General features: G+C 34.0%; 1 protein-coding gene and 1 pseudogene across 3 annotated transcripts in view; one reads left to right on the top strand and one right to left on the bottom strand.

Moving 5' to 3' along the window:
• The window catches only part of ADK (adenosine kinase), a 521,042-nt gene that overhangs the window by 337,889 nt on the left and 163,763 nt on the right, over positions 1-19,390 (bottom strand). For all 3 annotated transcript variants that reach the window (XM_029932000.1, XM_029932002.1, XM_029932001.1), the window contains one exon: positions 16,013-16,091. In XM_029932000.1, the coding sequence (XP_029787860.1) occupies positions 16,013-16,091 (79 nt within the window). The remainder of the gene's footprint in view (positions 1-16,012; positions 16,092-19,390) is intronic.
• LOC115285567 lies at positions 7,323-7,575 on the top strand (annotated as a pseudogene).

Below are 19,390 nucleotides of genomic sequence, written 5' to 3'. Positions count from 1 at the left end.
TTTTTTTTTGTTTTGATTGTTTTTATTTTTGCTACAGAAGCGTATGGGTTCTTTATGTGTTCTGAATATTAACCCCTTACCAGATACATAATTTGCAAATATTTTTTCCTATTCAGTAGGTTGCTTTTCATTTTAATAACTACTTTTGCAAAAGTTTTTTAGCTTGATACAGTCCCAATCGTTCATTTTTGCTTTTACTGCTTTTGCTGTGAGATTCAAAAAATCATTATCAAGCACACAGTGAAGGGGCTTACTGCCTATATTTACAAATCATATGTTCAAGTCTTTTGAGTTGACTTTTGTGTATGGTATGAGATAGTCAAGTTTTTCTTTTGCATGTGCCCATCAAGTTTTCCCAACACCATTTATTGGGACTGTCCTTTCCCCATTGTATATTGGCTTCTTTGTTGTAAACTAACTTACCATATATGCATAAATTTTTCTGGGCTCTTATCCTGTTTCATTTATCTATGTGCTGTTTTTATGTCAGCACCATATTGTTTTGATTACTGTAACTTTGTAATATTAGTTTGAAATCAGGGACTGTGGTGACTCCACTTTCATTTTTCTTTTTCAAGATTGTGTTGGGTACCTAGAGTAGCCATGCTTCCATACAAATTTAAGGATGATTTGTTTTACTTCTGTTTAAAAATGCCATTGAGATTTTGAAAGGGATTGCACAGATCACCTTGGGTAGTTTGGACACTTTAATAATATTCATTTTTCCAATTCATGATCACAAAATATCCTTCCTTTGTGTCTTCAATTTTTTTCACTAATGTCTTATAGCTTTCAGTATATAGGTCTTTCACCTCCTTGGTTAAAATTATTCCTAAGTATTTTATTCTTAAAAAATTTTTGTTAATGCTTGTTTATTTTTGAGAGAGAGAGAGGGAGAGGCAGGGGTAGAGAGATGGGAATAGGGGATCCGAAGTGGGCTCTACCTGACAGCACTGAGCCTGATGCAGGGCTCAAACTCACAAACCATGAGATCATGACCTGAGCCAAACTGATGACATGACGCTTAGCTGACTGAGCCACCCAGGCGCCCCATTATTTTGTTCTTTTTGATGCAACTGTAAATGAGATTGTTTTCTTAACCTCTCTTGTTGATTGTTTATTAGTATATAGAAATGCAATATATTTTTTATACTGATTTTGTGTTCTGTAAACATTTCACATACCACCTTATAAAAGGGTATTCAGGAGAGCCCCATATTTTACTTTACAATATCTATTAATTATCAGTCTAACAAATCAGAAGTGATGATGTAACACACATTTTTTGGATATCATTGAAATGACTGCTTTTACATAAAGAAAATAAGATTTTATAATTCCATGATATACCACACCAAAATCAAACACAACTAAAGCAATGATAGGACAACAACACAGCATTTTTGATCATCAGGTAATCTATAGTAATATCACATTATATTATGAGTTATCATCTCATTTTACTTGTAAAATAACTATTAGCCAAAGAGTTTAAGATCACTCAGTATGTAAGTAGAAGAACCAGGACTAAAATCCAGGTCTTTGCTTCCAAAGTCTGTACTCTTTATTGCTTTGTTTTTACTGCCTGTCAAAATGTATAAAGTATGGCATTCAAAGGAAAAAAATCAATAAATAGATTAAAGGAAATATTCATGTTTATACAAAAAGCTATGATCTGACCTGTCAAAAAAATTGAATAAAACTAATACATGTAACATAATCAAACAGTAAAGGAAAATACAGCTTTTCCATACAGGGTTATGTCTATTAATTCACTAAATCACTCAAAAAGTGTTCAATGAATGTCCTCTAAGTGACAAAGATTGTTGGAAATGCTGAGGTTAAACAACAGAGAACAAAACTGACAAAGTGCTTGACATCATGCTTGTATTTTAACAATAGCCTAAAACTGGATATTAATTATGTAATCAATTCAAAGGCCATTCTTTTTTTTAAAATGTTTATGTTTGAGAGAGAAAGACAGAGCGTGAGTGGGAGAGAGGCAGAGAGAGAGAGAGAGAGAGAGGGAGAGGGAGAGGGAGGGAAGGAAGGAGAGAGGGGAAGGGAGAGAGAGAGGGACTCACAAAATCTGAAACAGGTTCCAGGCTCCGAGCTGTCAGCACAGAGCCCAACGTGAGGCTCGAACTTGACAATAGCAAGATTGTGACCTGAGCTGAAGTCAGAAGCTTAATGAACTGAGCCACCCAGGCACTCTTCAACAGCCATTTTAGTTGGAAAAATACCAGGATTAGAATAATTCTTCCCCAACATACAGCATATACCTTCAGAAGCCAATATTAAAGTTCTCTAAAGAGTTTTCAAATTCATGATATTGCAACAGCGTATGAAGAAGGGATAAACAAAAGAAAGGAAGAGAAAACAAACACAATTTTTAGGGAACATGAATAAATATCTAGAAACTCAAAGAAAGATATTAGCTAAAAAAGTAACATAATTAGTAAAGGAATGTTGTATCTGAGTATAAAATAATTATATCTCTTCCTATACCAGCAATAATCACCTGAAAAGCATGGTAAAAAAGAGATGTCTTTTTAAAGTTATAGGAATAACAACAAGAATAAGAATGATACCACACTACATGATATTTACAACATATATTAATGTATGAGGATCTTTTTTCTTAAGTTATAAAAGTCTATGGATAATCAAAAAACATTTGACTCAGTAGAGATGCATCATTCTAATGTCATTCAACTAGGTCAAAACACAACATAAAAATGTCTGTTACCCCCAAATTAATTTATAACTTATACAAAATTCCCATCAAACTGCAGAAGGATTTTTTTTTAAATATATAGATAAAATTATTCTAAAGATCATTCTGAGGAAAGACTAAAAGTAGAAAATAAATTTTGTTGAAAAGATAATGTACTACCTGGACTAAATATTTTAGCAATAATTTAAAGATTTCTGAACCAGAGAGATAGGAGTTTCTAATTTTCCTTGGGTGGGGGGCAGGGTAAAGGTGGGTGGCTGGGACTGAAGATAAAGAGGATGAGGAAGTGACCAAGATAACTGTATTAGAAATATGTTTCCAAATTCCTCTCTCAGTGTTAACTTTACCCTAAGCCCTACGATCCTGGTAACCAAAGACAACTAAAGAAATCCCCCATCACTTTGTGTTCCTGAAACAGTTTGCTACAAGGAATCATTCTCCCTCATATGACTAGAAAAGACTCATAGATAACTCCTTTATTTACCTTATGACAAGGCTAGACACAGACACTACAAATTCCCATTCTTTGCTCAAAAATAATTACTTGAACCATTCGTACCCAGTGATTAATCTCAACAAAATATCTGTTACCTTGACTTAACCAAAGATTATTTAAAAAAGTTCTCCATTTCCCTGAGACATGTGAACTTTGACCCACCCCCAGCCTTAACCAGCATACAACATAACAGCCCCTCCTGAGAACAGGCTGATCTCAAAGTAAAACATTCTCTCTCTGTACTGTCCTATCACTCCACTTCTACCCACCTACATCTATTCATTCCCCTTCCACAACAGGCTCTTTCAGGCCATAGTTCCTCTTCCTTCTACAAGAAAAACCTTTTCTGCCTTTCTTAATTTTTTTAATGTTTATTTATTTTTGAGAGAGAGAAAGAGTGGGAGCTGGGGAGGGGCAGAGAAAGAGGAAGACACAGCATCTGAAGCAGGGTCTAGGCTCTGAACTCTCAGCACAGAGCCCAAAGTGAGGGCCAAACCCATGGACCTAGAGATCATGGTCTGAGCCAAAGTCAGACGTATAACCAACTGAGCCACCCAGGCACCCCTTTTCTACCTGACTTATTTTAAGACACTTAACTATGGTAGCATTTTCCTTATTGCATTCATTCCCATTACCCTATTTCAAAGGTCCCTTTCCGTATTCTTGCAATAACCATTGTGAATAAACTCTTCCTTTACAGGATTCTGCATTTGTTTTTTATTTAGCAAAAGGCTCTAATTCTGATTTAGCACTAGCAGGGCAGGGGCAGAGAGAGGGAGACACAGAATCTGAAGCAGGCTATAGGCTCCAAGCTGTTATCACAGAGCCTAATGCGAGGCTTGAACTCACAAACCATGAGATCACAATCTGAGCCAAAGTCAGGTGCTTAACCTACTGAGCACCCAGATGCCACTTCTAATTTTGACTTAGATAATAAAGTGTAAAAGTAAGCATAATCTAGGATCAACTTGACTAGAGGTGTAAGTGTTCATGATCAGAAGGTCAAATAATTAATACAAAAAGGAATAGAGATTCATTCATTTGTCTATTTTATGGTAAGGACTGATTGAGTTATATTAATCCAGTAATGAGTAAATGGGAAAAAAAAGAAAGCAAGACCAATGATTTGCATGCTGTTAAAGGGGAAGATGATTAATGACAGAATATCACAAACAAATGTACAGACAGACCTTGCTGGGTTAAACTATATAAAGATATATAAAAACTTTTTACATGGAGAAATGAAAAATCAGGAAAAGCATTTATTTCTGGAAATGACCGGTAAATTGAGAAGGGATGAGGGGGGAAAAAGGTATGGTAAAAAGCATTTTAGGCAGAGGAAAGTACACATGGGAAGGTGAATACTGAAAATATCTAACTCTAAACAGAACAAACAGGTTCACAGACTTGATAAAAAAGTGGTGTTTGCAGTGATTCTTGATTCACTGACATCCAGAAACATTAAGGTACTCTTTATAAACTTTTAGTGGCCTAGGCCATGGGAGAAAAAGAGGCTGAATGAAATAAAACACTGGTTTTGACAACATGCTCTGAGCTTTCTCTGGTGTTAAATACAAACATGAAAACCTAAGAAAATGTGAGGAAAATTACTGAATACATACTGTGGAATTAGGAGTGTGGTATGGAAGATAAACTTTTATGAAGCTGACTTAGGTACAATAGATAGAGATTATTATCTCGGTCTTTAAAAAACTGTTCTTTTACAAAGAGATTTACTATTAATTTCCTTAAATAAAAACTTATTTAGCGTATTTATAATTAACTAACATAAAATGAATTTAAACTATATCTTTATTTAAGTCCACGCTCAGATACCATGAGATTAATTTATTTCTTTTCTTTTGCATTCAATTAACTATCGATTAACAATCCTTACATGGATGCAAATCAACCAACAAATCTTCCAACAACTGTAGACAAAGAACTTCCATGTCATTAACCAAAACAATCTAGCTAACCAAGTAATATATTCAAGAGCCTAGAACAAGATTAAATTTTATTCACTTCTTAATCCTCATAAGAACCAATCCACTAACTAGTTTTAGGCCCCGTTGCTTTATTTTCTATTTTTGAAAAAAATTTGTTGTGAGATAAATAGGTGTGAAGAAAGAAATATCTGGTAAATTTTATTGCTTTAAATATATCCTCATCAAATTGCTGGAATTACAGCTTAAGTTTAATTCAATTAATGGAAAATGCCCACCATATACATTTTTCAGAATGTAATAATAACTACAATTTATCGAGCTCTCATTATGTATAAGTACTGAGGTAGGTATATTGTTCATATTATATAATATAATTATAACAACACATTATATTGAGTTAAGTACCACCAATGAAAAAAATTGCGAAAAATCTTGAAATGGATCAAAAATATTGCAGATATTAGTGGAAGGCTATGCATTTTTTTTAGAGCATACCTTCTAGATTATCTGATTCTTTTTTTTTATTATTTATTTTTACATTTACTTATTTTTTGAGAGATAGAGTGAGACAGAGCATGAGTGACGAGGGTCAGAGAGAGAAGGAGACACAGAATCTGAAGCAGGCTCCAGGCTCTGAGCAAGCATTCTGCACAGAGCCCGATGCGGGGCTCGAACCCACCAATGTGATATCATGACCTGAGCCAAAGTCAGATGCTCAACTGACTGAGCCACACAGGCGCCCCTAGATTAACTGATCCTATGGGATTTATACATTTTATCACCTTTGAACTATTTTAGAAGTATATAAATTATATATTACTTACAGTAATAATTCTTGACTCTAAATCAGTAAATAAAATCTGACCCTACAGAGAGAATTGAAATCTACCACCCCAACAAAAAGTCAGTTTTGTAATACTTGTAGATTGATTTCAGAGACCTCACATGTCTCAGGACTTTGAGTTTTCTTTTAAGTCAATTATACTTACCTGTTTACTCATGGATTATGAGTTAAAATTGTTGACATGTGTTCATTTTCCATGAGTCATGATTTTACCCTTTAAAAATTTTTAGACTGTAAAATTACTATGATTATCCCCAGTCTTAAAAAAAAAAAAAAAACCTGAAACTTGAAAGAAGTTAGCTGACTTGCCCAAGTAAGTTTTTATTTGCCCAGCTTTGCTTAATTCTACAGGACATCCTCAGGGCACTTGGGTGCTGCTCAGTCAGTTAAGCATCCAACTTTGGCTCAGGTCATGATCTCACAATCCATGGGTTTGAGCCCTGCGTAGGGCTCTGTGTTGCCAGCTCAGAGCCTGGAGCCTGCTTCAGATTCTGTGTCTCCCTCTCTCTCTGCCCCTCCCCTGCTCACTCTCTGTCTCTCTCAAAATAAAATAAAGACATAAAAAATTAAAAAAAAAAACTCTACAGGACATCTTCTACACCCTTAATCATTAAGCTTTGCTAAAATTTAGACTGGTTTTTATTTCATTATCTCAAGTATCTCACTATAAAAGTACCAAAGAACATATAAATACTCTAGAAAAGCTGTTCTTTATAAAAGATGGCAGTTGACATTTCCACTAGATAATTTAATTGGCAAAGACCATCCGGATTGTCCAACCATCTAAACAAATGAGATGTTTTTCTCCCCAGAGAGTTCTGACTTCATTTTTCAGTTCAAATAAATGAATATATTATCCATAGGACATTTTTTAATAGTTTCTGAATTCTAATTCCAAAATAGAATGAAAAGGAATAAAACCAAGGCAAGAGTTTTATCCCCTGGTTGAAATTAGATACAGTCATTTGTAGTATTTTTACTAAAGTATTTTGCACTTAGGCAGAAGCAGAAACACAATCTCAAATTATCGTCCATGTTTAACATCATACCATAGGACAACGCACCACATTAAACATTATAAGGTATACAGTGGTAAAAGATTCTCTTAAAAGAAGGTATAATTAGGGACAAAATAAAATCTGAAAGAAAAAAAGAAGGAAGAAAGGAAAAATAAAGAAGAAAGGGAAGGACTGAGTGGGTAAGGAAGAGAGGGAAGGAAGAATAAGATATACACATTTTGCTTCACATTAAAAAACCTGACATCTTTTCCAGTAGTGACCACCTCCCCAAGAGAATATGCCCCTCACAAAGGACCTCCTGCACTCATCCCTGGAAGAAAGGAAGAAGCACAAGAAGTAGCAACTGCTGCAGAGCCCCAACTCCTACTTCCTGGATGTGAAGTGCCCAGGATGCTACCAAATCATCACCATCTTTAGCCATGCACAAACGGTAGTTTTGTGTGTTGGCTGCTCCACTGTCCTCTACCAGCCTATAGGAGGAAAAAGCAAGACTTACAGAAGGATGCTCCTTCAGACAGAAGCAGCACTAAAAGCATCCTGAGTCAAGATGAATGGGAAACTGTCCCAATAAACGGACTTTTGCTAAATAAAAGAAATTTTAAAAAATCAAAAATACATAAATAACCCACATAACTTAGAAAAATGTCACAACCCATTAAAAATATCATTTTGGAAAACAAAACACGGCCTTCTTCACCTTATTTTGGCTACTAAAGTCTCTCATAATCTAACCCAACAATGAAAGGTGTTAATTCACATTTAAATTTTTTTCAACTGCAAGGAAAAGTCACGCTTTAAATAGTTAACTTTACTTTGTAAGACCTAAATTACTTAAAATTATTCACTAATCTTAAAATTGGCATGAACAAAAACCTCCTTTTTAATGACATAAGGCTTGACAAGCCTCTGTGTGGCATCACCATCTGCCACATCCTGCTCTGATGTTTATAAATACAGTTGTGCTATTGACAGTTCTACAACTGTTTCAGGTGTAAAACATTAGAATAGAGAATTCTCTTTGATCACTCCAATGTCATTTCTCCTTTTTAAATGCAAGCAGTCTGGACTGTTCTCAGATTCCCAAAGGTATGTCTAGTGAAAAGGATTTTAGTCTCTAACCGTTTTTTTTTTCAGGTGAATTAGGTCACTACAAAAATAGATAATCAGAAATATATATTAATACAAAAAACTCAAACAAATCAACTGCCGTTTTTTAAAAAAAGAAAAGAAATATGAAGTTCTTGATTTTCATCACTTTTAATTCCTAAATACTATGGGACTCTGCTGGAAAGGCTATATGGTTCTTGAAATACCAGCGTTACAATTTTTGGTTCAACAGGTTTCTGTTCATTCAAATGTAATTCTTGAAACTTAAAAAAATGTTTTTAGGAACTCATGTACATAGTTTGGTCTTTAAAACATAATTCTGAAAACTGACTCATTACATGACATTTGCATCAAAGGAAAAAAAAAAACAATTAAAGAACTCCTCTCTCCTTCAGGTAAAAAAATCCTGTATAAAACTAAACATCCTAGTACTTAATTCTCCCAAAATTTAATTAAAAACAAAGCAAAACCATGATTAAAATTTCCTAAGTAGCTAAATAAAAATAAGGAGGCTTATCTAACTGGGAACGAGAGGAGAAGCTAGAAAACTAGAAAGTTGTTGATCAGAGAACCAGGTTAGGACTTAAAAGACAGAAGTAAGGATCTAAGAATTCAAGAAGAGACCAAGTTAAATGTTTAATGCTTATGTGAAAAAAAAAATTCAAATCTATTACTGATGGTTTTATACATATATAATCAGGGAACATCTGTTATTAGAGGTGTCATTTCCACTACCTAAGACAAATGGTGAAAGGGGTAAGGAACATATACAAATTTAGTAGTTTCCATGAAATGATTTAAAGTACAGCAATGAAAGAAGTATTAACTTATCCCAAAGATCTTTGCTTTGAATGAGAAAAATATATACTTTATTTACAAAGATGGCAGGCACTAAATAGAAAACTGGTGACTCTTTATTATTGAATAGAGTCATAAAAATTCATATAGCCTGAACATCTTGGGGAAAAACAAAGAGAAGTAATAATTTACTATGTTAAAAAGAGAACTACAAGCCCAAAATGAAGTCACTTATGTTAAGAGCCCCACATGAGCAAATCAAGACATAATACCTAACCTATCTGCAGTTTCAGTACCCCCAATAATGTAACCTTTAACCAGTCAACACGAAATTTCCTGGTCAGCACTAGGAAATGTATGGTTTCATTCCCCTTAGGAGGGCAACATTCTTTCCTAATAGTTTCCTTTTTTCCATTCCTTTTCTGTCTCTAAAAACTGATCCGGGGACACCTGGGTGGCTCAGTTGGTTAAGCCTCGGACTTCAGCTCAGGTCATGATCTCAGTTTGTGAGTTCAAGCCTTGCATCTGGCTCTCTGTTGTCAGCACACAGCCTGCTTCAGATCTTCCATCCCCCTCTCTCTCTGCCCCTCTGCCACTCATGTTCGGTTTCTCAAAACTAAACGTTAAAAATTTTTTTAAATAAAACAATAAAATATTTCCCCTCTACTTGTGAGATGGGATGCAAATGTCATGTAATGAATCCGTTTTCAGAATTATGTTTTAAAGACCACACTATGTACACTGAGTACCTAAAAACATTTTTTAAGTTTCAAAAGTGAATTAGAAAGCGAATTAGAGCTACAAACATACTCAGTTGAGTTTTGTTGTTCAACAATTCTAATGATCTACTTATAGTTCAGTTAACAAAGGATAAGAAGGCACTTAAAATATTTGATTAGATGCTCAGAAGTATGACAAACTTTTAATAACTACAGAACATTAGGAAAATCAGTAAATTAATTTGCAAGAAACATAAAAACAAGTAAACTTTTACAACTTAAAACAACATAGAAATACCTTGGAATACCTCATATACCTGGTCATCAGGTTTCTGAAAAATTTAGTAATTCAGGAAAAAAAAAGCATAAATTTCCAAGGATCAAAAAGGTATCTAAACATCAAAGAAAATTGCTGTCTCTAAGAAGCATGAAAGAATGAGTTGGTTTACTCAGAACTGTATTTAAAATGATGGATATTTGATTTTCCCTGACAACCTCCAAATCTTCCAAAACTGAAGCTGACTGTAAGAAGTGGAGAGAAATCAGAAGTTCCAGCTAAAACACCTGGGTTCTAATTCTGCTTTACTTACTTATCATGGCATTTTGTCTCTTATTTAATCAGAATCCTTCCTTATCACTAAGATGAAGACCACATCATCTTGTCTATCTCCTAAGCTGCTGTGAGGAACTAAGTTTTGAGACAGTGCACAGTAGCATAAAAATAAGGATTGCAAAGAGGTAATGTAAGTAAGTTAAGTAGGCCAGGTTTAAGAAAACCAATAGCTCCAGTGCTATTGAAAATAGGAAACAATAGGCTACTGGTCTTAAGGCAGAGTAACCAAGTTTTTAGAATGCTAATCCAAGAATGAACATACCAGACCAAAAAAATTTTTTTAATATGATAAGTAACTGTAGGACAATTTGGTAGACAGCTCAAAACTCGTTCTACAGAAACATCAATAAAACAAATAAACAATAACAACAACCATCAAGCAGACCAGCATATGTATTATGGAAATCCAAGGAGAAAGAGAGAGGCAAAGAAAAAATATTTGAAAACAGTATGGCCTAAAACTCCCCAATTTTGATGAAATACATGAATTTACACATACAGAAGCCCAATTAACTCCAAGGAATATAAATTCAAAGAGTTCCATACTAAGACATGACCAAATTATCAAAGACAAAGAAAGAATCTTAAATTTTTTTTTTTTTGAGAGACAGAGACAGCGCTACCAGGAGAGGGTCAGAGAGAGAGGGAGGGACACAGAATCCGAAGCAGGCTCCAGGCTCCGAGCTGTCAGCAAAGAGCCTGATGCAGGGCTCAAACCCATGAACTGTGAGATCATGACCTGAGCCGAAGCTGGACACATAACCGACTGAGCCACCCAGGCGCCCCAAAGAAAGAATCTTAAAAACAGAAAGAGAAGTGAGTAAGATGAAAAGCTGACTTTGTCAGTAACCATGGAGACCAGAAAGCAGTGACATGACATTTAAAATGCTAAAAGAAATGTCAATCAACAATTCTATATCCAACAAAACTATCCTTTAAGAATAAAGAGGAATTTGAGACATTCCCAAATAAACAAAGCTAAAGGAATTTGTTAATAGTAGACTTGTACTGAAAGAAATGCTTAAAGAAGTCCTATGCTATGAAGACATAACAAAAGATAAAGAACACTGGTAAAGGTAACTGTATAGGTAAATATAAAAGCGAGTATTACCACACTTGTGGTTTGCCAAAACTCTTATTACTACAGGAATTAAAAGGCAAATGAGTAAAATGATAATTATAAATCAGTATTAATGGGCAATGTATAAAGATGTAATTACTGACAGTAATGATATAAAGCAGGTGGATTGGAAGGCAAAGGAAAGGACTGTTGTATGCCATAGAATCTAAGTTGGTACTAATTAAACTAGGTTGTTGTAAGTTTAGTATGTTGATTGTAATCCCCAAAGTAACCACAGAGAAAATAACCAAAACACATATACAAAAGGAAATAAGCAAATCAAAATGGTACACTACCAAAAATAATAAACATACAAATGAGTCCTTAACACGGACTGAACTGTATTCTCCTCAAATTCATATGTTGAAGCCCTAAGGCCCAGAATTTAAGAATCCTACTATACTTAGAGAAAAGGCCTTTAAAGTGGTAATAAAGTTAACATGTGGCCCTTATGAGGGATCCTAATACAATTTGACCATTGTTCTTATAAAATTAGATACAAACAGATACCAGGGGTATGCACAGAATGACAATTATGTGAAGAGGTAGCAACAGGAGAGAGAACTCAGAAACCAAAGCTGCTGACTATTGGAATTTAAATTTTATAGGCCATTTTTATATTTTATATATACATACATTTATATGTAAGAGTTTTTAAGAGTTCAAAAAAGTGGGATTAAAGAAATAATACCAGTATTTAGAAAAAATGATAATAACATGTGTCTTTTTATCCTATGAAATAGAATAGTTTTACTCTTTGTGTCTCCTTTCCAATAACACTTCTCTGAACCAAGTAGAACTATTAGGAGAGCTTTCTTTTTAGTGTAGTAAAACTGAGTATCGTTAAATGTAAACCACTCTGCTTGGATCTAGTCTATATTCTTGGTGTCAGTCCTCTGATGATATCAAGCTAAATATCCTCTCAATAAGCATGGAATACCTAGGATTGAAATTACTAATAATGGCAGGTATTTAGATATGTAAGAAATTGTTTCAAACTTCACAAAATATCCATCATTTTGAATCTAATTGCTTGTTTTGGTATTCCAGCTGTTAGTCATGCCTTTTGCATTGATAGATTAACTATATATGCTTTCCATGTGTAAAATAAACATCATTTTAGAAGCACACTGGTAATTTCAATTGATGCTGTTTTGTATTCCAAATGAGTTACAGTTTTAGTAAAGAAATTGAGAGGGTCTTATATAACTTGGCTGTCCTTTTGTAGTGACTTTGTTCCCCCACCTTGAGTTAGAAAGCAGTCATGTTACACAAAAACGAGACATTTGTTTGTTGTATAAATTTTTTCTATTCTCCTTATGGGTCCTTCAAATATCATCAAACATTTTTAGAGAAATGGCATAAAAATTTCTGTTTTAGTATAATCTTTTTCTCTATTCTCATCCTCAATGTATTGCCAAATTAGACAAGGACATTCTTCCTGTCTCACACTTTAAAAATATTTTATTGCAGGATATCTTTTCTAAGACCAACAATAATTATAGCCATTCTTTAGGCACATGTCCAAGGAGACTATCTTGTTCCATTTCTTTAAAGTCAAAAATCACATTAAGTGCACCTGTACATATTGAGAACTTCGAAAAGTACCCTATAATGTTCACTATGAAAGCATCAATATCACAGGTAAGCAAATCACATCACTTTTTAGCAGTGTTGTATACAAAGGGTGCAAAACACTTTGCAGATAAGATCTTTCATTTTCATTTTTAAAAAAGTTTATCCTGAATGAAATTGTACAAAATTTATATTTGCACTGTCTGTCAAAAATACACAGATGAGAAACGTCTAGAATTATATTTGGATCTCTCAACAATACTGCTTTATGTTGCCTGTGGTTTCACTAAAATCTTAAGAACACGATTTAACAGGCTTAACAAATCATAGTATCTAAGCACTAAATGGAACATTTTCTTGACATAATTTGCCATATCTATTGATAAATCAATGCATGGTGTTGGTCAGATCTGTCAAAATGAACTCTACATTGACTGCAAAGTGTTAACCTTTACTCTCTGTATGACTTTTAGTTCTTCTTTCATAGAAATTTTGATCTTTGCAAATAAATGCTCCCTTTCAGTGTTTCTGTATATTTTTTCCATAGCTACCATGTAAGGTATTATTAAACCACAGAACAAGGAGAAATCCACCTAAACCTCATATTGTGTGGGGAAATTACCTTGAAGCACTAGTAGCGTCCAACTACATAAACTCACCAGCTATCCCAGAGGGCATAAAAGAAAAAGGATCTACTAACTAAAGTAAGATGTTAACATTATATATTTATTCATTTAAAACAAATAGCAAGAAGCAAGGGGCGAAAGCTAGGGTAAGTTAACACTCACAGTATAACTCCTTAGGATGCAATCAAGTTATAAAGGACCTCGACTAGCTGAATGTTCAAATGCCCTGTATATTCCTCTTAACAGCCTTCCCTGATGATGATGGAGTACTAATGAGAACAAGGTCACACCTCAAACAAGGGGAGGGGGGGCGGGCCACAGACAGTAGTGCTTAGGATCATACATATACATTCCAAATGCTCTCTGAGACTAACTCAAGAGCAAAGATGTTAAAGCTTGAAAAATGGCCTACTGAATAGTCAAGGTTTTATTTGCCTTTCCTGAGTAAGGGCGGGGCAAAATGAGAATATAGTGTTACTAATGAGTGATCTATTTGAGGGTCATATGACTATTAGTCCCATGGTACATGACCATGATATGGTTTTTTCCATCTCTTTCCATAAGAAATACTCATTTGTTACAATATAGTTTTTCTTAGTCTATCCTTAGCAGTCTATAGGTTACAAGCTTACTTTCTACTTATAAATAATACATCAGACTTGCCCATTTCCCAAACTACTTGATTATTTACTATCTATACTTAACAAAAAACCTATGACTTTTGTCTCAATCTTATAAGCTACCAGTTTATTATCTATGAATTCCATCTACCCTGTTTTTCTTATTTTAAGGGAAGAACTGAATATTTTCAAAATATATATTATATAAAACACATAGATACAGAAAATATATATTTCACATGGCATATACCATCAAAATATATGTAGAATTAAGTGGCCTATGAATACTTAGATATTCACTGAATTCTTACCATATCATACATTTTATTCTATTTAAAAAAATTTTTAATGTTTATTTATTTTTGAGAGAGAGACAGACAGAGCATGAACAAGGAAAGGAAAGAGAGAGAGGCACAGAATCTGAAGCAGGTTCCAGGCTCCAAGCTATCAGCACAGAGCCTGACCAGGGCTTGAACTCACAAGAATTGAGATCATGACCTGAGCTGAAGTTGGATGCTTTTCCAACTGAGCCACCAATGCGCCCCATATTTTATCCTATTTTAGATTTATAGTTCACAAAATCTGGCAGACATTGTTAGCATAAATCTACAGGGCTTATAGTTGCTGCCCAATACTTGCTTCTTTAACAATGTAGAGTGATAGAAAAATGGAAATCTGTAATCCAGTTATTTTGTGGGTGAAGGAGAACTCAAATGGGAAGAAAAGCCCCAAACCAACCAATCAAACACATTAACACAAAACAAAACCAAGTACTTTCCCTGGTGGGCTATCCCTGTCAACTCCTTTCTAGTGTATTTGCCTATACTTTTTAGATCACTCTAAATTCAACCTCAATGTCTTCATTCAACAAGACTGTATCAGAATGAGAAACAACTAAGACCATATCAGGTCTAAGGTCACTCTAAGGTACTAACTATAATGTCAGATTTTTCTTACAATTTAGACAAGAGAGCTTACGTTACCTAACACAATGACTAGCACATAATAGAAGCTCAATAAATATGTGATTTACGCACAACTGAATCAGTTCCTCCTATTACTGACTTTCAACAAAAATCTGAGAAACTGTCCTTCTAAAGGCAATTTAGACTTCTAAAGTACTGTTTTTTAAAACTGTGTGGTTATCTTAGATACAAACTATAATTTGGCAATTATGTGTTTGGATTATCAGATGGAAAGGAAAAGTACTCTCAAATATTAGGGGAACTGAAAAGCAAACAAAATCTTCAATTAAGGTTAGATTGAAATTAGTATTTTTAAGTGGATAAGAGCCACAATTCTGGTTGTCTTGTCCATAAAAGGGTAAATTTTAAGTTTAGTTAAAGATAAAGATAATTCAGAAAAAAATCCATAAAGTTTAATTATATTTAAAAATCTAATAACTTTGGCACAGTAAAATATACCACACCACAGGCAGAATGTAAGTATGAATAACAAATAAATATCTTCAACAGATAATTTCTATAAAATATGAAGTATTTCTATAAATCATTAACACATGAAAATTATAAAATAAACAGTGAACGAATTCAACAAGAAGAAATGTAAATGAACAATAAACATGTTAAAGCATGTTCAAGCTTACCATTAATGAAAGGAATACCAATTAAAATAATTTTTTTAATTAGATGGACAATGATTGCTAAAATCCCATTACAAAACTATTTTGTAGTAATAAAATGCAGATTGGAACAATTATGTACAATGACCACAAGTCCAGAATCAGTTTGAATCTATTTCTTTATAACTTTTAAAATGATTAACCAACCTGTGCCACTTTAATAGAATTCTGTGTAGAGCCACCAGCATGATATTCAACTTTGAATTTTTTTACAAGTTCATCAAACCTACAAAATAATCACAGTGGAAAAAGTAAGTTAGCTTCTGTCAGTTGTCACAATGAGAGTTTTCCTTATCAGAAGTATATTAAATCACAATTAATAAAATTTTTTCAATTATATAATTGTGTTGAATAAATAAATTAAAATATATATGGAAAGCTTGCTGAATTTCTGTACTTAGGAAAATTTTTCCACATATGTAAAATTATAAGAATTTAAAATATATAAACTGGCAATAATTAACCATTACACTAAAAAAGGTAAAAATACAAATTCATAAATTACTACTTACAAGCAATACATACTTTCCCATATTAAATGTTGATCTCTAGAATCCTTACAAATGTAAATTTTAATAAGTTTAAAAGTTTTAGATATCATAAAGAGAATTAGTTTAAAATTTAAAGAACTGAGTAAATACACTTTGGGGTATGATTCTAGGCAAGCTGCTTGGTGACATAATTTCTGTATCTGCCAAATAAAGACACAGAGAGAAGTGATCTAAAACTTTGATACTTCATTATTTTGGCATCTGAGAGGCACCTTCTCTCTCCAGGAAAATACATGCATCTACTACACATGACACTTCCACATGCCCAGGCAAAGGACTATGGACACTGAAATGAATAAATCTCAAATTAGACGGCATTTATTAATCTGGATCTCAAATCAATATTCCTTACTACATGTCTCTAGCATGTTAGTTATATCCAAGGGGCATAAGTATGTTCTTTAATTTTGAAGGACTAAGAAGCTTTGGAAGGAGATAATGATGAATACACGTGAGAAAATAGAGAGCAAATGAGAAAACATCAAATTATTGAAGAACAAAATATATGCAATGTAGACAGCAGGTGCTATCGGCGGTTGGTCAAAAAAGGGAGATTGGGATATGAACAGAATATTCAAGGAACATTTCAGTATTGACAAGTATTTTCAAAATTTTAAAATTTTTAAGTACAGAAGTAGATCCTTTCACTAAAATGAAACATTTCACAGAACCTCAAAATACAAAAAAGACAAATATAGAGCTGGTTATATTAGGAATAGGAAAAATGGAGTTATACCCATTCCCACACATCCAACTGTCCTGAGATTCCATCTGTAAAACCCTCAGAGGACAATTAAACACAATTAGCAAACCTACCCAGAACTTTAACAGCAGAATTTGTATGCCACTAATAATACTAATGTAGTAACAGTAGAGAAGGCAAAATATACAGGCACAGATGCAGAGGTGGGTAGCTGCAGTAGTAGTTCAAGGAAAATTCTCTTTTATTTACTTACTTTTTAAAAAATGTTTATTTATTTTTGAGTGAGAGAGATAGATCATGAGCAGAGGACGAGAGAGAGAGAGAGAGAGAGAGAGAGAGAGAGAGAGAGACAGAATCTGAAGCAGGCTCACTGTCTGAACAGAGACCGACGCAGGGCCAGAGTCCTCAAATGATGAGATTGTGATCTGAGCTGAAGTCAGATGCTCAACTGACTGAGCAACCCAGACACCCCTCTTCTACTTATTTTTTAAACTAGATATCAGTTAAGCATGATTTTAGAGATTAGAGGAGAAAGGAAGAGGGAATGGATAAAGTAAACATACAGTGATCAATTGCTAGGCTCATTTGAGGTCCCTTCACTTTCAAAAGCCAATTCCTCTAAAGGTTTTGGATCATATTTGTAACGGGTTGAATTATGGCCTCCATAAAGATATGTTCCTCCATAAACAGTGAATGTAACCTTATTTAGAAAAGGAGGCTTTAGAGATACAAGTAAGCTACGGATCTTGAGATAAGATCTTCCCTCCTGCACTACTCAGGTGGACCCTAAATTCAGTAACAAGTCTTCTTATAATAGACAAAAGAGAAGACACAAAGGAGAAGACCATGTGAAGATGGAGACAAAGACTAGAGTGATAAGCCATAATCTAAGGAAGCCAAGGAAGGCCAATAACACCAAAAGCTGGACGAGGCAAGGAAGGTTTCTCTCTTCAGCTCTTCATAAGGAACATAGACATGCCAACCCCCTTAATTCAGACTTCTATCCTCCAGAACTGTGAGAGAATAAATTTCACTGTAAGCTCCCTAGTTTGTGGTAGTAATAGCAATGCCATCCTTTCTCACTTTCTCAAGATTCTCTCCTTAAGTTATAGCCTTCTCTAATTCATCATCAATTTCTCCCTTCAAATGACTAATAATGAAATAGCTATAATATTTGAGGGAGAACTAATGGGCCTAAATTTGTTATTGATACTAAAATCACAATAAACCAACTATAATACATTTCTAAAAACTTGGGAAAGTATAATGAAAACTGTAAGATGAAATGTCTATTTTGAAAGGCATACAATATACTGTTCAATAGCAATCTGACTACAGATCAGAATGTTAGTTGCACCACTTCCCATGTGATTTGGCCACATTTATGGATCCTTTTGTGTTTCATTTTCCAATGAGGAAAGTAAACTTGTAGTGAGCATTAAAAAGATTATGATTTGAATAAAATGTTTAAAACACTAACTTTAGGCATATAATAAATATTATGTAAATGTTAGCTATGGAACCTAACCCTAAAACCTAAAAGGGTTCTGAGTACCCATAAGTTTTAGAAAAATTGAGCAATATTTAAATAGGCTTCTTTGCTTCTGAATATCTCAAGGCCTTTAATATGCTGATATGCACTGGGAAAATTTAAGATGGATATAGTATACATACTTCCTAAACTTTAATCATGTAATCCTTTTTCTCCAGAGCATCTAACAAAACTAATGTTTTTTCAACTAGAATAGTCTAGAACCATATTGGTGTAAGGTCTAATAACTAGCTTTATATGGCTATAGACATTCAAATTTAAGCTAGTAAAGTTAAATAAAATTTAAAATTCAGTTCTTCAGAGGCACCTGGGTAGCTCAAGCGTTTGAGTATCTGACTCTTTATTTTAACTCCGGTCATGATCCCAGGGTGGTAGGATGGACCCCTGTTGGGATCCCTGTTGGCTTGCACTGAGTGTGGAGCCTGCTTAAGAGATTCTCTCTCTCCCTCTGCCCTGCTTGCTTGCTCTCTCTCTCTCTCTCTCTCTCTCTAAAATAAAATACTAACTAACTAAATAAATTTCAGTTCTTCAGTCACATTAGCCATATTTGAAGTGCTCAGCAGCCATGTATGAATACTGCCTATCCAGGTCATACACAAATAAAGAATATCCCTTTGTTACAAGAAAGTCCTATTGGAGGTGCTGGGAGAGTTCAGTAACAAAAATAAGCAACAGAGTAAACATGATCAATTCTAGAGCTGAAATGGACCTAAAACAAC

This window comes from Suricata suricatta, chromosome 2, assembly GCF_006229205.1.
Source record: "Suricata suricatta isolate VVHF042 chromosome 2, meerkat_22Aug2017_6uvM2_HiC, whole genome shotgun sequence".
Classification (NCBI taxonomy): domain Eukaryota; kingdom Metazoa; phylum Chordata; class Mammalia; order Carnivora; family Herpestidae; genus Suricata; species Suricata suricatta.
Note: the sequence above shows the minus strand (reverse complement) of the source record. Positions and strands in the feature narration are given on the sequence as shown.